The 24,115-nt window shown below is 46.5% G+C and overlaps 1 protein-coding gene across 6 annotated transcripts; it reads left to right on the top strand.

Annotated features, from left to right (window-relative positions):
• Window positions 1-48: 48 nt before the first annotated feature.
• Window positions 49-24,109, top strand: EDC3 (enhancer of mRNA decapping 3). 6 transcript variants are annotated; one of them, XM_028744312.2, is made up of 7 exons: window positions 49-386; window positions 1,990-2,167; window positions 5,892-6,211; window positions 14,589-14,921; window positions 20,135-20,288; window positions 21,286-21,503; window positions 22,331-24,109. In XM_028744312.2, coding segments are annotated over exons 1-7 (1,539 nt in total). In that variant the 5' UTR covers window positions 49-385; the 3' UTR covers window positions 22,666-24,109. The 6 variants fall into 6 exon arrangements, with proteins under 6 accessions (XP_028600145.2, XP_028600146.2, XP_028600144.2 ...); XM_028744313.2 differs by having other exon boundaries at window positions 49-390; XM_028744311.2 differs by having other exon boundaries at window positions 49-394.
• The last annotated feature ends 6 nt before the right edge of the window (window positions 24,110-24,115 follow it).

Here is a 24,115-nt window from a genome sequence, read left to right as displayed (position 1 = left end):
AACCCCGCCTCCCGCGCTCGCAGGGACCGTGGCGCCGCGTTAGAGCGCCCGACGGCCACCCGGGAGCCCGGGGTTCGGATCCCGCGCTGGACGAGGCTCACTCGGCGGTGCCCTCGGGGCCAGTGGCCGCCTCGCTCGGCCTAGCCTGCCTCGCAGCGAGGGCTCCTCGGCGGGGAGGGAGAAATGAACGAGCGAGAGAAGAGACAGCAGCTGCTCCACCCGGGACACGCTCTGCGCATGCCTGGATGAAAAGCCCCGCGTGCGCAGCGGCGCAGGCGCATTCCCCACAGACGCTGCCTCAGAAGTGCAGCAGCGGACGGAAGTGACGTCGGGACGCCTGGCGCTTCCGGTGTGAAGAAGAAGAAGCTCTGAGGGGGCAGAAGCGAGTGAGTGAGTGAGTGGCCGACCGACCCGCCGAGTGGCCTCCCTACCTTCTCGCTTCAAACCTCTCGCCTCGTTACCGGGAAAGGCCGAGGGAGGGAAGCCCGGGGGGCGTGGCTCTGGCTCTCCGGGTGGGGGGAGAGGAGCGCCGGGGCCTCTTTCGGGGCCCTTCGGGAGCAACTGACGGGGGGCGCGTGAAGGGGAGGGGCCGCCGTCCCCTGTTCCCCCCCCCCCCCGCGCGAGCGGCGCGGCCCCTGCAAACCAGCACAGGAGGTTAAAGGGAGTAGGTGACGTCACTTCCCCTCCCCCCTCAGCCCCTGGAGGGATTCATCCTGTCAGTTCTTTCATTTCCTTGTTTGCCCTTGTTTGCCCAGTGGCCGTGGGCGCCGTGGGTGTCCCTGAAGCCTGGCAGCAGTTAGGGAGGCGCGCGAGAAAGCGGAGGGAGGGAGTTCCCTGCCCCGAGGAGCTTACAAAACGAGCGAACTTGGTGACGTTGCCTTTCTTCAGGTTGAGGGTTAGCTGTTTATTGTTGTCGTTTTTGACCATGTTCATGGTGTTTCAGAGGGAGAGTGATGTAGGCGAAGCGTACAGGTAAGCTCGTGCTGCTGTGGAGCTCTGCCCCAAGGAGCTAACATTGAAACAAAAAGTGGTTAGTCCTTTGGCTGCTCCTGGGGGAGAGGGCTATCGCCACAGTGGCTCTGCTCTGCCTGCACATTCAGAGGCAGTAATGCTTCTGAATCCCAGTTAGGGTGAGAGCTCTTGTGCATGAATGCAGCTTGTGGGTTTCCCACAAGAAGGATCTGGTTGGCCACTCTGAGAACAGGTCGCTAAATTAGATGCCCCCCCCCCCCCCAATTGGCCTGATCCAGCAGGGCTCTTCTTATGTTCTTATAGAAACTGGGAGGGGAAGGTGCCCTTGTGCTCAGGTACTGCCTGTGTGCCTCCCATTGTGACATCTGGTTGGCCACTGTAAACACATAAATTGTAAAACATCAGACATAAAAAAAATACCTGATACAGGGCTTAAAAGTGTTTCAGAGCAGGAATGACTTGACCGTTTGGCCCTGAAGGGTAAAAAAATTGAGCCCCTTGAGTTTTCAGCCACAAGCCTTCTGCAGCCTGGCCTCTGCAACTGAAAAACCCATGTCCTCTGTCCCAGCCAGCCACACTTCGGAAGGTAACAGGACAATGAGCAAGACCTCTGATCATTAATGGCCAGCAGACTCATGTGGGAGAAGATGATCCTGCTAATAACCTGACACCAAACCACTTACAGGTTTACAGATAGTCCCCAGAGTCTGGAAACTAATTGGAAACCAACAGAGATCACATAAGATGCCTGAAGAACTGAATAAAATGTGAAGGAGAAAAAAATTAATTTTAACTTTTATTTTTAACTTGACTAGTTGGTGTTGTATCCATTCTGGTTGCTCAATTTACATATATTGTATTCATTCATTGTAGTGATTTTTAATGTTCTAAAGTATTGAGAAAGTACAAAGGAGTGAAAGCTAAGCCTTGGAGTGGTGGTCAGTGTTATGATGCAAGAAAAAAAAATCAGACTACAACAGCAAACTTTATCCCATTTTTTTCACTTTCATTTTGCAGTGATCAGGGAAAATATGGCTGCAGATTGGCTTGGAAGCATTGTCTCAATCAACTGTGGAGAGAGCCTGGGAGTCTATCAGGGAAGAGTGTCTGCTGTGGATCAGGTCAGCCAGACCATCTCCTTAAAGCGGCCTTTCCATAATGGTGTTAAATGTTTGGTACCAGAGGTCACCTTCAGGTAAATGGCCCACCTGTCTGCTTTTTCTAGACTCTGACTGTTTAAGTGTTCGAGTGTTCGAGATCAACCATGAAAAACTGCCACGAGCTGGTGGGCTAGGGGAGCACTGCTGATACGTTGTTCACAACCTCATTTTCTTATTCCCAGGATTCTGGCTGATGATGCCAAATCAGTACATAAACCAGGAGCTGAGGTGCTCTCAACCTCCAGGCCAGATTAGGCTCATCGCTGCCATGGTGCAGTTTCTCCACTGCATCTGCAATACCTCTGCCTTGCTGTCTTTTCTGTCTGTCTGCCTGCCTTTCATATTCTCCACATTGCAATCCAGCTGTCACAAGAAGAAATTGAGAGGGAGAGAGACCTGGAGCCTGGCAGGTGCACACGCATGTAGGTCAGAAACCCAACCATGGAACACAGTATCCTTGGAAAAACCCTTTTAAGTGGTGTTGCCCATGCTCTGACCACAAGTCCACATGTTTTCTGCCTGGCTATCAGTCTCTCTCATTCTCTTTGCAACAACTGGATTGTAAGTTGGGTGGGGGAAGAAACAACAACTTCTGATGCCTTTATAAACAGTGAAGACTTGCAGGGATTGTAGGGAATGATATGGGACCAGGAGGATTGTTACCAGCCCCTTTCATATGAATGGATGTAAGATGTAAGAGAGAATGAAAAGGGATGTGAGTGGCGCTGTGGGTTAAACCACAGAGCCTAGGACTTGCCTATCAGAAGGTCGGCAGTTCGAATCCCCATGACGGGGTGAGTTTGAAAGCACATCAGAATGCAAGTAGATAAATAGGTACCGCTCCGCGGGAAGGTAAACGGCGTTTCTGTGTGCTGCTCTGGTTCGCCAGAAGTGGTTTAGTCATGCTGGCCACATGACCCGGAAGCTGTCTGCGGACAAACACCGGCTCCCTCGGCCTATAGAGCGAGATGAGCGCACAACCACAGAGTCAGTCATGGGGTCCCTTTACCTTTAAGACAGAATGAATGGATAATGTAGCAGTGGATGGGTGAAGTAAGTAACAGGGAAGGATTGGCTAAGATGCTGCCCACTTTGGCTTCAGCTCTGCCCACCACTGGCAATGCAGCCCCCAAAAGATAATCCCCAAGGAGCTTTGCTCCTACTCCAATGTAAAAAACATTTCTTTTCATTGGAACTTTTTTTTTCTGAAATGGGTACATATCACATTTGAAAAACTGGAGCCATCTCTTAAAAGATCTTGATATACTGGCTGGTAACTGGCTAGACTGTTAAAAACAAATCTTGGTGATGATACTTGCATCCCTTCTTGTTCATGGTAGTTGTTTTCCCCCTTTTTAGCAAACTTTTAAAAAACCCACTCCAAACATACTGAATTTCCTTCGCACTAACAAGTGTGATGGTTGGGGGTGCAAAGATGTTCAATGAGCCAGATCCTTCTGGCTGATTCCTTGGATACTGGTACAGTGGTGCCTCGCAAGATGAAAAGAATCCGTTCCGCGATTCTCTTCATCTAGCGGTTTTTTCGTCTTGCGAAGCAACCCTATTAGCGGCTAAGCGGATTAGCGCTATTAGCGGCTTAGCGGCTATTAAAGGATTAGCGGCTAAGCTGCTAAAAGGCTATTAGCGGCTTAGAAAAAGGGGGGAGCGGAAAAAAAAATTGCAAGGCGTTTCGTCTTGCGAAGCAAGCCCATAGGGAAATTCGTCTTGCGAAGCAGCTCATAAAACGGAAAACCCTTTCGTCTAGCAGGTTTTCCGTCTTGCGAGGCATTCGTCTTGCGGGGCACCACTGTATCTACAGTTCCTCCTGGCAGTCCCCTGTGCTTGCTAGAGGTCTTAAGTGAATTTTCTCTCTCTTTCGTAACACTATGAATGTCACCCAATGCGGCTGAATGGTGGAAGATTCCAACTCTACAATTCTATAAGTCTGTTCTTAAATTGTGGCATCCAGAGCTGGACACAGGACTCCAGGTGTGGTCTGACCAACACAGAACGGAGTGGGACTGTTACTTCCCTTTTTTGCTGCTGAATCACACTGTTGACTCATGTTTAGCTTCTGATCTACGAAGGCCCCTAGATGTTTTTCACATGTACTACCAGCAAGCCAAGTGTCCCCCTATCTTATATTTGTGCAGCGGGTTCTTCCTGCTTAAGTGTAGAGACTGACATTTGTCCCTATTGAAATTCATTTTGTTAGTTTGGGCCCAGTTCTCCCATCTTTTAAGATCATATTGAATCCGGATCCTGTCTTCTCCGGCATTAGCAACCCCTTCCAGTTTGGTGTCATCTGCAAATTGGTTGAGCATCCTCCTCCTTCCTTCATCTAAGTTATTTATAAAGACATTGAACAACATTGGGCCCAGAACAGAATTTGTATTTGTATACAGTGGTACCTCGGGTTACAGACGCTTCAGGTTACAGACTCCGCCAACTCAAAAATAGTACCTCGGGTTAATGACTTTGCTTTAGGATGAGAACAGAAATCGCACAATGGCGGCACATCTAATACATGCTACATTTACAAAAGGCCACAATAACAAGTGTTCCGTGGTGAAATGAAATTTTTGCACCAAGAAGCAAAATTCTGTGGCAAGGTTTCTTAACTATTGTCATTAGAATGCTACAACTTGCTTAGCGTTTAGACAATTATGTCTGATTTGCCTGCGTCTTGATTTTTTTTACCCCTATCTTTGCACTCCTAAGGACTGCAAACTTAGTAATATTAGAGAAAAGAAAAAAAGAAAGCTAATATACTGTGAATGATGAATTGGTTTCCCAGTACCAAGTACCTGTGCTGAGTGCCAGCATGAAATTCACACAACCCTTGTAATGCTCCACCATCAATTATACCGAGCTGAATATACCAGTGTGATAGTCTGAAAGCTGAATTTTTAGACTGAAATGGAAGAAGTTGTTACACTTTCCGTTATTTTCCTCCACCCACTTGGATTTCTTCCTAATGTTTCATTTTTTACTTCAAATCTAAAGAATGTGTCTAAAATTTCAGCTATGAAACTTCTATGATGATAGGCAATATCCCACTGAATGCCAGTCACTGGGTGGAAACGGCCAGCTCAATTATTGCCTTCACACCTTGTTTCTGAGCTTCTCATGAGCCTCCTGTTCATCTCTGTGGGAAATGGGTGCTAGGCTGGATGGGCCTTTGGCTAGCAGGGCTGTTGTATACTCTTTTCTCCTTCCCTTCCTTCTTTTCCCCAAATATTAGAGTAGTTCTACCAGGGGGTATTGACTGTATGATATGATGTATTGATGTGCATAAAAAATTGCTAATAATTTTTCAGCATTTATAATATAACTGATGGCTTGATGAAGCCTGCTTATGTTTCATGATGTGATCAATTTGAAAAACTGGCTCTTTTCTCATATCTGCTTAGCATATGCCAATTCCTGAAAATTTGATGGTACTTAGTTTTTTGCGGTTATTGCCTCTTGTATAACTGAAGTATCTGTTGTTACTGGCACAGCTTCTAACACATTTTTACACCTGCTAAACTTGTCAGCTAGCTGGTTTTGTGGTGCAATAGATCAGGGCTGGAGAGGCTGTCCAAGATGTTGTTGGACCCTTATCTCCCATCAGTGTTGGTTAACATGGCCGTAGGTCTGGAATGATGGGAACTGGAGTATCCTGGTATCTGGAGGATCACAGCTTCCCTATGCCTGATGTAGAGGTAAGCACTATTGCAAAATCACACCTTGTTTGGGCCTCTTCCTTTCGTTTAGGGCAGGTGACATTACTGAACTGAAGATCCTGGAGATTCCAAGCCCTGGTGATAATGGGCAATGTGGAGACTTTCAGCACACTGACCTTTGTATTCCTGGCATTGGATGTCCAGGGGGTACCAGCCAGAATGGCCCCGGCAAATTGCTGAAGAAACCTGGTGCTTCTAGTAGTGCCCCACAGAATATCCCCAGGCGAACAGATGTTAAAAACCAGGAGGTTGCCATTTCTCCCCAGCAGCAGCAATGCTCCAAGAGCTATATGGACCGGCACATGGAGTCCTTGAACCAATCCAAAGGCTTTCGACGGAGGCACAACTCATGTGAGTACATTCGCCACATGACACTCTTTTTTCTCTTTGTCCTGAGCATGCATTGTTACTGCCATTCTTGTACCCATTTCCCTATCTGGGAGCTGAGATGGGGCCTGTCAGCTGGAAGTACATTTATAAATCAGGGTATGAAGTTTTGTTAAACTGTTTTTAATTCTGAATCCTAAATTGTTTATTTTATTTTATTTGTTAGGTTTATATACCGCCCTTCATCAAAAGTTCTCAGGACGATTCGCAAGATAAAAATGCAAGATAAAAGGACAAATATTTAAACCAGAAGCAACAAAACAATGACCCCCCCCAAGCACATTTAAAATGTGTTGTAATCTACCTGGGGCTCTTCTGAAGAGCATATACTAAATTTAAAACAGTATAGAAATATCTACAAATGCTCAAAAAGTGGGCTCTAGCATTGGCTTACGGGTGATCTACTTTTACCAGCCAATGGTTGGGGAGGGTTACAGAGCTTCCTTTCAGAGTAGCGTACTGACAGCTTCCAAAATTAGTGGTAACTCTTGTGCTCCCATTTCCCCTTCCTGGAATGGCATGAGTTTGATATACGGTAATGGAGCACGCCAGCAAGGGAAGGGAGCCTCTTGCTGGCAAGACATGTTTTGACTTAACCTGCCAGATTCCAAAGATGTGTGCAGCTGTCCTGAAGTTGGGCATGTTAGCAAGGAATCATAGAATCATAGAGTTGGAATGGACCACAAGGGCCATCGAGTCCAACCCCCTGCCAAGCAGGAAACACCATCAGAGCACTCCTGACATATGCTTGTCAAGCCTCTGCTTAAAGACCTCCAAAGGAGGAGACTCCACCACACTCCTTGACAGCAAATTCCACTGTCGAACAGCTCTTACTGTCAGGAAGTTCTTCCTAATGTTTAGGTGGAATCTTCTTTCTTGTAGTTTGGATCCATTGTTCCGTGTCCGCTTCTCTGGAGCAGCAGAAAACAACCTTTCTCCCTCCTCTATGTGACATCCTTTTATATATTTGAACATGGCTATCATATCACCCCTTAACCTCCTCTTCTCCAGGCTAAACATGCCCAGCTCCCTTAGCCGTTCCTCATAAGGCATCGTTTCCAGGCCTTTGACCATTTTGGTTGCCCTCCTCTGGACACGTTCCAGTTTGTCAGTGTCCTTCTTGAACTGTGGTGCCCAGAACTGGACACAGTACTCCAGGTGAGGTCTGACCAGAGCAGAATACAGTGGCACTATTACTTCCCTTGATCTAGATGCTATACTCCTATTGATGCAGCCCAGAATTGCATTGGCTTTTTTAGCTGCCGCTGTTGGCTCATGTCAAGTTTGTGGTCAACCAAGACTCCTAGATCTTTTTCACATGTACTGCTCTCTCTCTCTTTTTTAAATGATATTAAAGTTTAACAATTACAAAAAGAGAAAAGCAAACAATAAACAAGTTACAATGCTTAAAAAATAAAAAAATAAAAATACAATAGGAAAAAAACAGTACAACAAAGCAATAAAAAGAAAAAACAGAAACATTTAAAAACAAAAACATTTTTTAAAAAAACACATCCGGTATTTTCATATCTTTATCTTTCATTTACTTGTTTCCTCGACTTCCTCACACCTCCCTTTTTTGTATTCTAATTCAATTAACTGTTTCAGCAAGTCCTTTCCCTCTTTCTCAGATTTTGTTCTATGATTTATCTTAACGCAATTTGACCTTAAATTTTACACTTTGACCCATTAACCATCCATTTTTACTTAACACTTTGTAACCTTTCTGCTATAGCTATGTAAGTTCATTCCAGCATCCTTCTAACATTCATTAATTTTACAATATTTCTGTAAATATACTTTGAATTTTTTCCAATCTTCTTCCACCAACTCTTCTCCCTGGTCTCTTTTCACATGTACTGCTCTCAAGCCAGGTGTCACCCATCTTGTATTTGTGCCTCTCATTTTTTTTGCCCAAGTGCAATACTTTACATTTCTCCCTGTTAAAGTTCATCTTGTTTGTTTTAGCCCAGTTCTCTAATCTAAGGATTAGAGAACTTGGCCCAGTTCTAAGGAATCTAAGGAAACAGGACCTCATCATGCTCATGCCCCCAGTCCCTCTTTTTTGTCTAGCTTTCCATCAGGAGAAGACTTGGGATTGCAGCACTCAGATAAGAAAAGGGAGCCTTCCCTTTGCTAGTGCACTCCAGCGGTCAGTCTGCCCACCTGACTGCCCACTAAGACTCATTTAAAACATAATGTCTGTCATTCTCTTTTGTGTCATGCCCCACCCCCAACATAAAAACCTCCACCCTGTTTCAAGTGCAGAGAGAAGGATTTAACAGCTGTGGGATGATATAAGAGAAGGCAGTTCTGTGATAGGTTTGCCTATTTTGGCTGTAATGAAATGCCATTTGTGAAGCTAGGCCTGTTTTCTTTGCAGATGTCCTAGGACTCGTCCTGACATACTTGATGAGGCTTTTATGATGTCATCAACTTGACCATAAAGGCTCATTAACATTTGCCTTGTGGGCAAATAGTCATGCTCATAGTATTCCTGCTTGCAGGAGTGTTTGGTCTGCAGTGGCTTAAGTGAGAAATGCCAGGTATCAGCTATTCATGTTTCATGCGCCTGTAAACGGCCGTGTAATAGGTGACCGTAATGCCTTCAGAGCAATGGCTTTCAGTACTTTAGTAACTGTCTTTTTGTTAATCCTTCACTTTCAAACTGCTCTTCCCTTTAACTTGAATCTTACTTCTAGTCAATGCTTGAATGTTCCTTAACTGCAGATTATAACCACCAATGTGTGTCTGTACCTACCTCTGCAAATGTGCCAAGCCGTGAACACCAAATCTCGCTTCTTTAGTTTAAACTTGTTTGTCCCAGTCTTTCTAACTTGACTCACTTGCTTACTCTCGTTTCCTAATAAGTTCTATAAAACTGAGTTTGAAAGGAAGAAAATCTGGATCCCTTTATATGTTGTATAAAAACATCCCATCCATAGTTAAAGGTAAAGGTACCCCTGCCCGTACGGGCCAGTCTTGACAGACTCTAGGGTTGTGCGCCCATCTCATTCAAGAGGCTGGGGGCCAGTGCTGTCCGGAGACACTTCCGGGTCACGTGGCCAGCGTGACATCGCTGCTCTGGCGAGCCAGAGCCGCACACGGAAACGCCGTTTACCTTCCCGCTAGTAAGCGGTCCCTATTTATCTACTTGCACCCGGGGGTGCTTTCGAACTGCTATGTTGGCAGGCGTAGTTACTAGGTTGCCATCCATAGTTACTGTCAGCCAAATCAGAAAGGAAAGTTTAACTTAACATTAAGTTTAGTTTAGCAAGATTACCTAGTAAGTGGGAGTGCAAATGCTTCACTGACAGTTCCCCTGTGTTCTGCCATTGCTGCAAATTAACCACTTGTGGTAAAAAAACCTTTTGATCAAAGAGAACTCAGGAATGACTCTCATATTGAGCACCAAAGAAATGTGTTTATTCATGTTAGGGCTGTAACATGACTGCCTTGAGGTGGTGCAAACATTAAGCCTAAACCATAACCTTGTAAATTAGTTTGCTCTACGGACAGGTGAGGGGCAGTTAGGACAATGCAGGAAGGGACATAATTCACAGGGAGAATGTGTGCCTTAACCGCAAAGAATAAACAGATTTATTTATTGGCATCTTTAGATAAAAGGATCTTTGGTAATAAGACAGCTATCTAAGACCCCATAAAGCTGTTGCCAGTTAGAACAGCAGACACTGCACTAGGTGGAACAGTGACATGGCTAATCTATGACAGCTTCTTATACTTATTCACTTCTCTTTGGTCCTGTGGTGAAAATAAGCAGTGTTTCTAGATCATCTCCTTTTCGAATCAAATCTTGCTTCTTTAGTTTAAACTTGTTTGTCCCAGTCTTTCTAACTTGAAACACTTGCTTACTCTAGTTTCCTAATAAGCTCTATAAAACTGAGTTTGAAGGGAAGAAAATCTGGATCCCTTTATATGTTCTCTAAAAACCTCCCAGTCAGTGTTGGATGGATGGATCCTGTCTAGTTTCCCGACTATATTGCCCCGTCAGGGTTGCCTAGCTTTCAAGGGAGAAAAACATTTAACAGGTTGTGGAGAGCACAAGCTATGCAAATATCCAAAGACTGGTTCAGCTGTTTTATATGCCACTTGTACCTGCACTGTGCATCCTCGTTCTAGGTTAGAATCTTGGGCATGAGGTTAAATAGACTAGAAGATGCTGGCTGTGAAAACCCAAGGAAGGTGATGGTGCAGTGTGGCTGAGTGTTATTATTGCTGGAGGTGGTGCCCTGCATTGAGTGAGCAGCTGTTGACCTTTAGATGCCCTGTAGCGTGCATGCTGAAGGCAGGGGCAAAGTTACCTCTTTATAATGCTTGTGCAAAAGGAATCAATAAATAATAGCATTGGGGTTACACAACAATGAGTTGCGTGCAGGGCTGGTCCTGCCTGCTTCAGACTGGGGTTGGCAGGGCAGCCTTGGAAAGGGTTTTGCAGGAAGGCAGACGGCTTGCCAGAGGCTTCATGTGCTTGGCTTGTTGGCTGTAATGACTGAATCTGTCTGGGAGCCCTTGTTTACCTTTTCCAAGGGAGGGACTCCTTGGCTGCTGGCAGGTGGCCAAACTGAATTCTCAGCTGTGCAACATCTGACATTACAACCAACTGTTCTAGAGGTAAGCTACTCCATGCAAATGGCCCACTGAAGGCAAGCCCCTGTAAAGTCTGCTTATCAGCCCATCTACTGTTTTGACTGTGTTTAGCTTGGCTTAGAGTTCTCTTGTTGTCCCAGCATTTTGGCTGATTGCCTTGTGCTGTGTGGAAGAGGCACAGCTTTACCCACTCTTAGTGGTAGGCCTGCTGAGGATGTGCAGGCTACACTTGGAGTAGTGTAACATAGCCTTGGTTGGAACACCACATCCCACACCTCTTGAGTGGGGTAGGAAGGTTGTAAGTGCTTTCTCAGACTAGCCATTCCTTTTTCTGCCCACTGGATATAATAGTATTGGTAGGGCAGTTAATTAATTGGTAGCTACTCACAGTGGATCCCTTGGTTTTGTGGCATAGCTTCCAGATGTTTGTTTGCATCCTGTTTGTTAGATTACTCACTCCAATTGCTTTTCCTCATGTAGACCCAAAAGCTTCATGCAACCACCATCCCTGTCCACCTGTGTCAAAAATATAAGCCCTTTCAGAGCTTGACTGGTCCTTCAGGGACGTAACAACATATTTATGGTGGCCAAGTTATGCAAGTGGTGTCACTTTTGGTTGCAGCTGTCAGCAAGTTTTCAGAACTGGTTGTCAGGAGGGTGGATTACATGGCTGACCTCCACAATCACTGTGTATTTAACTCTGGTGGAGCTGCAGAGCTTGGCCTTCATTCAGGATGTCTCATGGGAGCCCATAGAGAGTGTTCTGACTATTGTTTTTCCTGCTTTTGTGGCTTGTTTTGTTCTGTCAGCATTTAGACTCCTGGCAGGCTGTCCACCCATCCCCTTTGGAATCAGCCACTGTGGGTGTTTTTATGTCCTTGTTTTTTGAGGGGGTGACGGAGCTGTGAAGTAGAACACAGTTTGTTTGCAGATGAGTCTGGAAATATCTAAACACTTAGTTTGGAAGTGGCAGCAGCAGAGTATACAGGCAGCCCCCCATTTACACAGGTGTTAAGTTCCGAGGCACCGCATGCGTCAGTGAAATCATGTATTGAAACCCATTGAAAAAGCCTGCAAACATCCCACCCTGCTCTTTCAGTGATGTTTCAGTGTTGTCTTTATGATGTTTCTGGCTCACTTCTGGGTTCAGTGCGATGCATGCATACAGGCATAGGCAAACTCAGCTCTCCAGATGTTTTGGGACTACAACTCCCATCATCCCTAGCTAACAGGACCAGTGGTCAGAGATGATGGGAGTTGTAGTCCCAAAACATCTGGAGGGCCGAGTTTGCGTATGCCTGCATGTATACATAGTTGCACACATTTTGAATGCACGTAAACAGGGGGGCTGCATGATTGAGCTGACCTCTTTCTGTCAGCTTTGCTTTTCTGAACTCATGCTGTTGGATGAGGTAAGGGTGGAAATTTAGGGGTTGGAGAGACCAGGCAAGGTCTTCCTGGAAAACAAGTGTCAAACCGTTTCCTAGATGTCCATAACTTTTTGTTGGCCTTGGTAACCAAGCCAAAACTTGAGTTTGCTAAGATCTGTCCCTGTGCCATTCCCCCATGTGAAGTTAGGGATAATCCCCTGCTCTTTTCCCATTTGAAAGTTGGTGCTAGAAAGAGTGGCAGTGGGCTTCTTGGTTTAGCTGCGTGCCATCCATGTGCTCTAAATGTCTCTGGCAGTGACTCCCAGAGACCCACTGGGAGAGCAAGACAATACAGAGCAACTGGGCAAGATCAACAGTTTTTCATTGATAGTGTCTGAGTCATTGAGGCAGAGTGAACTATGTTCTGAAAGGAACAAGAATAGGCTGGTCAGACAGACAAGTCTCATGCAGTGTTAGAAACTTGGATATATAAGCTAGGTGTCAAATAGCATCCTAAATCTAGGTTATGGTCCCCAGGAGGTTAGACTAGATGACCCTCTGGGCCCTTCCAACGCTACAATTCTATGATTTTGTGATGCCAACTAAATTGCCTGACTGTAGTTTGCTCTTACAACAATTCACATGTCCCTGTATGCAAGGAGAAACACACACAGTGGAAATGGAAATGGTGTAAGCTATAGACTAAGGCAGAGGTTTGTAAAATGTTGTCTGAGTTCCATTTGGGTGTCCTTTGGAAAGGTTGCAGAACAGTCAAATATCTCTGCACTCAGCCCTGCACTTACTTTCCTTGATGTGATGATAGAGGACTGAATTGTCAAAAGGTTAACAAGGCTCTAGCCCAGGCCTCAAAATGCAGTGCTGGTTTTGATCATGATAGAAAAAAATGGGAAGGGGCAGCTCTTCCTCAAGGAAGAAGGGTAGGGGGATGCAGGGTGGCACCCACATGAAAAGTGGATGGGGCCACCCTCACACTACAGTTAAGTGGACCTGGGGAAGCCGAGCCAAACCTGTGGCAGAGGCGTCTGTCCTCCAGTGCACCTCGAAAGAATGTGCCACCGCTGCCCTGGTCTACTGCCAGAGCCCAGCCTCGCCCTGCAATGGAGAAGCGATTCTCAGGGTGGCCTGGGTGGCCCAGCGTGGCTGTTTTGAGGCACCGAGAAACTGCCTCGTGAGAGATAGGTACGCAGGGCTGAGCAAGCTCGGCAATGTAGGCCCAAGGAGAAACACGCTTTGCCCTTTTTCCTCCTAGGCGTGTTTGCTTGGGAGTAGTCCTCTCCATGCCCAGAGGAATCATAGAATCATAGAGTTGGAATAGACCACAAGGGCCATCGAGTCCAACCCCCTGCCAAGCAGGAAACACCATCAGAGCACTCCTGACATATGGCTGTCAAGCCTCTGCTTAAAGACCTCCAAAGAAGGAGACTCCACCACACTCCTTGGCAGCAAATTCCACTGTCGAACAGCTCTTACTGTCAGGAAGTTCTTCCTAATGTTTAGGCGGAATCTTCTTTCTTGTAGTTTGGATCCATTGCTCCGTGTCCACTTCTCTGGAGCAGCAGAAAGCAACCTTTCTCCCTCCTCTATATGACATCCTTTTATATATTTGAACATGGCTATCATATCAACCTCCTCTTCTCCAGGCTAAACATGCCCAGCTCCCTTAGACGTTCCTCATAAGGCATCGTTTCCAGGCCTTTGACCATTTTGGTTGCCCTCCTCTGGACACGTTCCAGTTTGTCAGTGTCCTTCTTGAACTGTGGTGCCCAGAACTGGACACAGTACTCCAGGTGAGGTCTGACCAGAGCAGAATACACTGGCACTATTACTTCCCTTGATCTAGATGCTATACTCCTATTGATGCAGCCCAGAATTGCATTGGCTTTTTTAGCTGCCGCGTCACACTGTTGGCTCATGTCAGAGGAGCTTTCTTACCCTCAAGAAAGTGTGCCTAGGATTGCAGCTTGTGCAGTAGCACAGAAGCAAAGTTTCCTACCGTGCCAGCCAGTTAATTCTTGTGGGAGTACAGAAGAACAATACGTGCACCTTTTGCTGCGCATGAATCAGCTGGCTTGTTGGAGATGTCAGTTGCCAACCTGGTGCTCAGAAATCTACACCTGGTTACAATTGGACCCACACCAGTAGAAAAATGCACCTGGCGCTTGGGAAATTTCAAACACTGGCCTTATGGGCAGTTTGAAACACAGTGTGGTGGGTGGCTTTGCATCACTTGGCAAAGTAGTCTAGAATCCATCTTGTGCAGTCGACAGTTTGTGTTCTTTGTTTTCATAAACATCTGCTTTCCTTGTTGACTAATCCTTGAATTGCCGTGTCCTTTACTTCAGGGTCCTCCAGTAGCCGCCATCCAAACCAGGTGACTCCAAAGAAGAGTGGTGTGAAGAATGGGCAGATGAAGAACAAAGACGACGAGTGTTTTGGGGACGACATTGAAGAAATCCCAGATACAGATTTTGATTTTGAAGGGAACCTGGCCCTCTTTGACAAGGCAGCTGTGTTTGAGGAGATTGACACTTACGAGAGGAAGAGTGGGACTCGCTCAAGAGGCACTCCAAACGAGAGATCTGCACGCTATCGCCATGATGAGAATATCTTGGAATCTGAGCCTATCGTGTATCGCAGAATCACTGTGCCCCAGGCAAGCAAAGAATTCTGCACTGGTATGCTGGCTTTTTAAAATTGAACACAGCGGCTTCTTTGAGGGATGATTTGAAAGGGAATGTCTGTTTAATACAAATGTGGCTGTTCTGGTTTTTATCTGTGGTGGGCCACTTGCTCTGTGCTGCACGGCCCTTTTTCTTTCATGGATTGGATCAAAAACACTCCGTCTCCCACATAGGTAGGTAAGCATGCAAAGATGTGACTGTTTATGAGTGTTTGGCTTTAATATAGAACTTTCAGGGCTTCACATATATTCACGTAATCTTTACAGCAGCTCTGCAGAGCAGGCCAGTAGCACCCCACATTGCAGGGGCTGAAGGGGCGTTGGCTGATGAGGAGGGATAGTGGGTTTGAATCAGGCCATGCCGTGACTTTCATGTCTGAGGTGAGACTTGAAGGACTGGCCTCTTGGTTCACAGGTCATGCCTTTAGCCACTGTGCTGCCCTAGCTTTTCCTTTTCTGAGCTTCCGTCCTTAAAATACTTGCATTCATTGCAACTTTACTGCCATAGTTGCTGCTCATATTTGGATTGGATTCAGCTGTTTTTGCCACTTTCTCTGAGCAAGGTTTGAATCCAGGTCTCCCTGGTCCTAGCCTGACAACTTTAGCTCACACTTTCCATATGTTGTTGGACTCCAACTCCCATCATCCCCAGCCAGCATGGCCAGTGGTCAGAAGGGATGGAAAATGTACTCCAGCAACTTCTGGAGGGTACCAGGTATGCAGTGGGAGGGCAGGGTGCAATTTCTACGCCATACTGGCTGTCAGTGCTGGACCCAGACACATCCCCAAACCCTGAACCTTGGTGGCCCCCCAAACAGTTAGACAATGGTGACACTGACCTCCTTTGCAAGCTACTGGAAGTATTATTGCAGCCTATTATTATTATTATTATTATTATTATTTTATTTATACCCCGGCCATCTGGCTGGGTTTCACCAGCCACTCAGGGCATCTCCCAACAGAATATTAAAAGCACAATAAAACATCAAACATTAAAAACTTCCCTGAACGTGGTTGCCTTCAGATGTCTTCTAAAAGTCAGATAATTGTTTGTTTCCTTGACATCTGATGGGAGAACGTTCCACAGGGCGGGTGGCACTACCAACAAGGCTCTCTGATTGGTTCCCCATTAACCTCACTTCTTGCAGTGAGGGAACTGCCAGAAGACCCTTGGAGCTGAACCTCAGTGTCCAGGCTGAACAGTGCAAGAAAGTGTTTCTTATAAAGGAAGAGTGATGCTTCTGCTTTGTTACTGTTGCTTGTAACTATTAGGTGGCATTGATGGGGACAAGGCAAACCCCAAACAGCACAGCACTTCACAAGAGGAAAAGGAAATGAGCAGCCATGAGGGTGGGAAGGAGCAGAACAAGGAAGGAGTGGGCAGTGTCCCTTCCAGTGTTCTGCACCAGGCTATGTGAGCTCAATCTGCTTTTATTACCTTAATTATGGAATAATACAATCCACCTTCTAACACAAGTGTAATTTGAGCCTGGCTTTGGTCCAGCCCTCATTTGCGGCACTATTGTTGTTTCCCAGAGTTACACGCTACCTCTTAGATTGCCTTCCACCCTGAGTTTATTTAGCACGGTCTGGTCTGGTTTTGATAAGCCGGTCTGACAAGTTGTCCTTTGCGTGAGTGAGGAGAAAGGAAGTCCTCTTGGTACTTGCACGCTCCTGCCAAAGATCAATTAGGGCAAAGTGTAACAGAGTTCTTGCTTTGCTGGGATTGCACGCAACAATGCTGTGTAATCTCACACCTTATCTCTCCCTCCACTTCAAACAACATCCCCTTGAATGGGGGAGAGTGGAGCATGGAGAGTTCCCAAAGGCAAACAGACACTAGCAGAGTGGGCACGTGGTGACACCCATGCGGGTCCTCTTTTCTTGCAGGTTGTGCCCACCCAGCAAAACCAAAATGCTTCCTTTAAATGTGTGCAATCCTGCAAAGAAGTTCTACACACAGAACAGTCCCCTTATGCCGCTCCTATTTATTTCAGCAGATCTTGCTCAGGAGAACATCTCAATGTGATGGTACTTCTGTCATCCCTGTTCGGATGTTTCCTTGAAATAAGTTGATCCAATAGTGCATAGAACTGGTCTGCAGATTTCTTAGAACTATTTGAAACTCACTCTTGAAAACCTTCTCTCTTATCTGTTTTCATGCCTTCATTCAGCCTTTCTGGGACTTGCTGCCACAAGATGTGATGGCTACCAGCTTACAGAAAGCTTTGAAAGGGAATTGGGCAAAATTCAGGATAGATCTGAGCAGCTACTGGCTGTGATGGGGCCATGAAACTTCCATGTTTGGAGGCAGCACTGAATGCCAGTTGCTGGGCAGGGCTGTTGCATTCTCGTCTTGCTTGTGGGGCTTCCTGGAGACATCTGGCCAATCACTGGAGGAAACAACACTCTGGTCTAGATGTGCTGTTCAGATCAAGCAGGGCAGGGCTGCTCATTGTTTTATTTCTAAAAATACTTATGTGCCATCACCGTTTCTAAAATGTTCAGAACGCAGCTTCTTTATCAGCTTTGTTGCAAAGTAACTGAGCCGGGGGGGGGGGGGGGGGTTGATTACTGTTACTAGGAAGGAAGGAATATTCCACATGGTACAAGACACAGAAGTTGAAAGGATCTGACAGGAGTTAGCCGAGGCCTGGTTAGAAAACTGTGTTGCAAAACGTGAAAATCACCTCTGTGCATCGCAGATCAGGTAGTGTGAGTTCAAACCTGGGAATATGTTGCCCACCCCCAAGACATAGCTGTCCCTTAAGCTATTGCTATGAGAGTCTTTGCTTACAAGCAAAACACTACTGCTGAACCTTGTTTGAAAAGCAAGGAGGCTGGTGAATGCTGTGAGACTAGATTGACTTTGAATGTTCTGGGTTTTTTCTCCAGACTATGGACCACCCTGAAGCTGGTTAAAATAACACACTAGCATTAACATGGGTGCTGCATGCAATAAAACTGATTAAGGCAACACAATTATCTTAATTGGTTCTTAACATGCAAGGTCAAGTTGCGTAAATCAGTTTGCCTTTCCCATGTCGGTCACAGGGGCTGTTAAAAAAACAAACCAAAACCTTGACATTTCAACTTCAGTTGGCCCTCCGTGGAGTGGGACTCCGCAGAGCTCTTTGTTTATGTAGAGCAGGTGTAGCCACCATAGGTGGACTGCCAATCCCATCAGCCCCAGCCAACTTGAACAATGGTAAAGGATGATGGGATTTGCAGTCCAAGAACACCTGGAGGGAACCCTGTTTTTGAGTGACTAGCCGCTTTTCTCGCAGGACTGATACAGCCTCATTTAAGGATTCTGTGTTGCTATGATGACCTAACCATCCTTGACTGGAAGAATGTTCCACTGATTTCAGTAGAATGCATACCCAAAGAAGGGTAGATAAAGAGGATGTGTGCCGTGTGGCCACTGCCTGTCAGAGCAGACAGCTCTGAGCTAGATGCAGCAGTACTCTTTCCCTATAATAACTGCATACACTGGGGTCATCCACATGGCTGTGAGAAAACACACTCCTGTCTACTTAGATTTGGGACTCTGGTTGTACTTTGAGGTGAGTGTTTCAAAAAACATGTGCATGCGTGTGTCATTGCTGAATATCTGTTGCGCTAAGCACAGCTATACTGAATATGGTGAGAAGAGCTAGAGGAAAGCACAACAAAACACATACTTATGGAGAGCCATATCTCGGCGGTAAGAACTTAAGAGTCTACTGGATCAGGCCAATGGCCCTTCTAGTCCAGCACCCTCTTCTCGCAGTGGCTGAACGGTTGCCTGTGGGAAACATCCAAGCAGGATTCGAGTGCAGGGGCTCCCCTCCCCTCGTGGTTTCCAGCAACTAGTATTCAGAAGCATTGCTGCAACAAACTGGAGGCTGAGCATAGCCGTCATGGCTAGTAGCCATCAGTAGCCTTATCCCCCGTGAGCTTGTCTAATTTTTTAAAGCCATATGAGTTCGGTGGCCATCACTGCCTCCTGTGGGAGCAAGTTCCATCGCTTTAACTGTGCAGGGCACGAAGGATGACTTTCTTGTATCCCTTCTGAACCTTCCAACACTCAGCTTCATTGGATACCCACAAGTTCTAGCCTTAGTGGTAGAGGGCTTGCTTTATGTGCTGAAGGTCCCAGGTTAAGTCCCAGGCATCTCCAGTGAAGTAAAATGTATAAATTATATTTGCTTTCTTGTATTGCACTCTATTACATCCTGCCTTTCCCCCCATCATTGAACCCAAGGCAGTGTGCCTGTGGCGCCTGATCAAGTGCCGGATCAAATCCCCCGTTCAGGCACTTGATCAGACCTAGACATGCTTTGTTCCAGCGAGGTGGTGGCCTCTGGTGCCTTCGGACCCAGAGCCCTTGGAACACGGATAGCCAAGCTGGGAAAGGCCGCCTGAGACATTGGAGTGCCCAGTGCCTTTCTAGAGTAGATAGTGGGCTTAGATAGGTTTGGATATATGGCAGGGAAGGATCACCACTCAGTGGCACAGCAAAGGTTTATTCCTTGCAGCTCATTGATCCTGCCCTGGGGATGGTTCACTGTCTAAGACCTGCCAGCTTGAACAGGCAGTATTGATCAAGGTGGGTCAACAGCTGGGCTTTATATAAAGCAGCTTCTTCATACTTCAGAAGCTTCCGTTTACATCTGCATGAAGTTGCAAAGGACTGATGAGCACAGATTACCGTAAAGCATATCATGCTTCATTTCATGTCTATAGAATTTTGGATCTTGAAGGTTTCATCAGCATTTTTTTAAAAGACAATTCTAGGCACACTTCAAGGGGTGTGTGTGTGTGTGTGTGATCTCACCAGAAACTTTGCATTTTGAATGTTACTAGATGTTACCCTTCTGTCTTCCCCAGTTTGCTGCACTAGCCTTTGGTATCCTATAATCCCAAGACGTGACATGCACACTTATGATGCAAACCTCTCTCCTGTAGACTTGTTTCCATGCTGGTGTATAGAAATGGGATCGCTGACAGGTTAACTGAAATTTATGTGAGTTATACAGCTGTTGGTTGTGTCTGTTTGTCCCAAAGCCTCTGGGCAGTTGGGTGACCATGTTTAGAATGGTCCAGTTCTTAATGCAAAAACTGAGCATGTGAGTGCTGTCTCAGGCTCAGGCTCTGGACCTGAAGAGCAATGCTGTTTTTGCCAAGCATCTCCCAACAAATGGCTCCCTCCCTTCTTCATTTCAGACTCTGGGCTGGTCGTTCCAAGTATCTCCTATGAGCTTCACAAAAAACTTCTTTCGGTGGCAGAGAAATACGGGCTCACCCTTGAACGGAGACTGGAAATGACGGGGGTATGTGCCAGCCAGATGGCCCTGAGTCTGCTCGGAGGGCCCAACAGGTAAAAGACCTTTCCTAGAAAGTAGCAAGCCTCACTGGATTTTACATGCTTCACAGAATGCTAAATGACATGACCTGTCGTGCTGCAAGCCAGTCTAGCCATATGGCTATTATTGTGGATTGGAAGCCTGGGTCTTGGCTTTGAGCTGTTCTTGGTTCCCTGCCAATCAGACACAGGAACTGTGTTCAGAGTGTAATTCTTTGTAGTGCCTGGGATGGCTTTCTTTGTGAGGCACCTGGAGCTGATGTGTTAACTCATCCGGTGTCATCTGCCTTGTTAGCTCCTGCTCATGGCAGGCCTTGGCTTTGTGGATGAATTTCTACAAGGGCTTGAACTTACAGAGAGTGTCCTTGGGGTCCTTACACCTCTGTCGTTCTGTGCTGGGCGTTTGGCTCTGAAAGAAACTAGCCAAGTTAGGGCTTTGTCCCTAAGAACTGATTCTTGGTCTACTTCCTCTGGAGAGCAGTTGTTCCAGTCCCTCCATGTGAGATTACCTCAAAGCGACCTGACCCAGAAACTTGTTTGGCAGTGATGCAGCCTGGCTGATTGCAAAGCAGAAGAGAAAACTGGAAGTTACACAGGGATTGTGAGCTTTAAACATTAGATTTATTTCTCCCTTGATCATCAAGAAAACATTGTTATTCCAGTATTTTAAAAACCACTAAGCAGTTTCATTATTTTAAAACCTAGCTTCCTAATCAGCAATGCTGCGTTTTGCTAACACGTGCCCTTGTGACACTGCAAACCTTTGCATGCTTAGTTGGAAGAAAACTGCATTTGAATTCAGTGGTGTTTCTTTCTGAATAAAGAGAGAATTGTTTGGGAAATTATGGAGTGATTGAAGAGTTATTGTGACTCTTGTATGTCTTAACTTCTGAGCCTTGGTTGCATGCATCTTAAATATTTTGAAAGTATCTCCTCTCCCATTAAGAAGGCAAGTTTTTGTTCGAGGAAACCGCTTTTGATGTTTAAGACCCTTTGTACATCTAATTTTCAGGTTGAACCCAAAAAACATTCACCAGCGACCCACGGTTGCCTTGCTGTGTGGCCCTCACGTGAAGGGGGCCCAGGGAATCAGTTGTGGCCGGCATCTTTCCAATCATGATGTGCATGTCATTCTCTTCCTTCCCAACTTTGTCAAGATGCTGGAATCAATCACCAACGAGCTGACACTTTTTAGCAAGACCCAAGGCCAACAGGTGTCCAGTGTCAAAGGTGAGCCGGGTACAGCCATGAATAGTTTTTCTACATATATAGAAATAACAAGTATTTGCTATATTGCCAAAGCCTCAAGTTAGCTGAATAAAGAAAGATAAAAGTGTGCACTGGCCCACTCCATGTGTCCTGCCCAAGCTAAATCATGGCTGCTTAGCACAAGCACACAGCTTCCCAGAAAGGAAACAGCAGTTGCTTTTCTGTTAGCAGAAGAATCTAGTACTGCCATCTCCCCTCCCCGGGGACTGAAGTGGTGCACTTTTGCCACTGCATCCTGGCTTTGTATAGGTTATGGGGGTCAAGTGATGAAGTAGGACAGGGAGTAGATGCTAATGTGATCTTTGTGGGGCTGTGGAGGCAACCTCTAATGCAGCAGCGCCATCTACTGGCAAGGAGCTAAGCTATTTTTATACCTATTTATAAGCTATTTTAGACTTGTAGGGAACTCTTTAGTTGGAAAGAGACGAGTTGGGTCAGTTGCACGAGCTGCTAACCAAATCCTGGGGCTTTGAAATACACGCCTATTTTAGACTTTATTCAAAAGGAGCTTTGAAAAAGTTGTAGAGGACGGATCTATGGGTGGGTGTTAGTCCTGCTGTCTGTAAGGGACATTCCTGTTCATAGGCAGCCTGCCTTTGGGGCCCAGTTGCTATAAGCAGGAGAGGAGCATTGCCTGCATGTCGTCTTCTCTGAGCCTCCTAGAAGCATCCCGCAGGGCTCTGCTGACGGCTGGTCAGCCTGCTAGAAGAGTCTTGGGGAGGCTTTCCTAAAGTCCCTTGTAAGGTTTCTACTTGACAAAGTGCTCTCTTGTTCCTCCCGCTCCCCAGATCTTCCAGACTCACCAGTTGACTTGGTGATAAACTGCTTGGATTGCCATGAAAATGCCTTCCTGAGGGACCAGCCTTGGTACAAGGCTGCTGTGGACTGGGCCAACCAAAATAGAGCCCCCGTCCTCAGCCTGGACCCCCCGGTGAATGACATGGAGCAAGGGATCGACGCCAAATGGTCTCTGTCCCTGGGGCTGCCACTGCCCCTAGGTGAGAGGGCTGGGCGCGTGTACCTGTGTGACATCGGCATTCCACAGAAAGTCTTCCAGGAGGTGGGGATAAACTACCACTCGCCTTTCGGCTGCAAGTTCGTCATCCCTTTGCACTCTACCTAAAGTGGGGGGTGGGGGGGTGGGCTTTGGCCCCGAAGAGGAAAGTGGGGCAGAACCGCCTCGAACCGCACGACTGATCCTGACCGTATTAAAACTCTTTGAAGCCTTAAGGATTTTGGCAGTTCTCAGCTGTGTTTCTTTCAAGAGAAATATCAGTATTGAGGAGAACCAAGAGGGCTCGTGCTCCTCTGAGCCATTGATGCTCTCCTGATGCCATGAAGGAACGCAGAGGCAGCTGGTGTCTTCAACCAGCTCGGCAAGTTGGTGGTGGGAGGGCAGGGTGCGTGCTTGCTTACACATGCAGGTGCCCCTGCCCGTTCAGATATGCAGCTGACAGTATGGTTTCATTTTTCCTTCCCCTCCCACAGGACGCAGGGGACATGTGTCCCCCTTGCTGATCATGTGGGAATGAGGGCTGTCCTGCCAGGGCACCCCTCTCTTGTGCAGCTACAGCCCCGTCTCTCAAGCTATATGGTACCTTGGCTTGCTCAGCCTAGGCAGGTGGTGGGAGACACCTGCTTCTCCTGCTGGCAGCTTGAGAGTTTGTAGAACAGCAATTGTGTCTCTGAGCCATTGCCAGCACACACTTGTTTCCTTTTTGCTTATTTGAGTGAATGATAATGTGGTTGCAATACTTGTGGCTTAAAAGAAGTCTGAGGAAGCAGACTCATTGGTGCTGTTACTTGTGCTTCTCCACAAGTCGTGTCCTGCCATCTTACTGTAGAATTCACGTTGCTGGCGTCTGCTCCTTTTTTTAAAAAAATACCTACTTCCCAGGGCCCATGTGTGTGTGTGTATGAGAGTGTGTATGAGAATACTGAGACTGTCTAGCTGCCACTGGATTTGAAACCCATAGAAAAATTCATGTTCTTGATGGTGGCACTGTCCTGTTCCCTCTCAATATGTCCAGAACAAGCACATGGCTACACTTTTAAGTGAAGCAATGAAATGTGATGGGGCTTTGTCTAGTGGCACAGAACAGTTGCAAAGTGGCATTGGAACAGAAGCGGCTTAAGATTCAAAGGCCTGTGGAGTGAGACAAATGGCCAAGCAAAGCCGCCTCTTCCTGCATGTTGCTTTTGCACCGATGTCCGGTCCTCTTGTGCTTCAGGCATGAGCTTGTATAATGACCCACTGGTGAATTGTGCATCTCAGCTACTCCCTCCCTCTCCCAATGTGCCGTTCTTCAGTGGGAAGGGCACAACGTTGTGTTGCTCTCTGGGGACCAACTCATTGCTGTCACTGGCTTGTTCTTATTCTGAATGCTGCCAGCAGAACATTTTGGTTTGTAGCCAGGCTTTTTCTGGAGTTCAGGGGTGCAATACACTGTTAAGTAGCTGAATACCTGTTAGCTCTGAGAAATCAGCCATGCTTGACCTTCTTGTCTCTAAAGGTGCCATACAGAACTCTCTCACAGATCACAATGATTAAAATGTGCAGTAAAGCAGTTGTT

The sequence above is a fragment of the Podarcis muralis genome, chromosome 9, assembly GCF_964188315.1.
Source record: "Podarcis muralis chromosome 9, rPodMur119.hap1.1, whole genome shotgun sequence".
Taxonomy (NCBI): Eukaryota; Metazoa; Chordata; class Lepidosauria; order Squamata; family Lacertidae; genus Podarcis; species Podarcis muralis.
The sequence above is the reverse complement of the archived record's forward strand: the minus strand, read 5'-3'. Positions and strand labels throughout refer to the sequence as shown.

Coding starts and splice junctions, on each gene's coding strand:
- EDC3 (XM_028744316.2), top strand. CDS start 1,525: ATGTCCTCTGTCCCAGCCAGCCACACTTCGGAAG. Junction 1,559..1,989: donor AGCCAGCCACACTTCGGAAG/GTAACAGGACAA, acceptor TTCATTTTGCAG/TGATCAGGGAAAATATGGCT. Junction 21,504..22,330: donor ACAGGTGTCCAGTGTCAAAG/GTGAGCCGGGTA, acceptor CCCGCTCCCCAG/ATCTTCCAGACTCACCAGTT.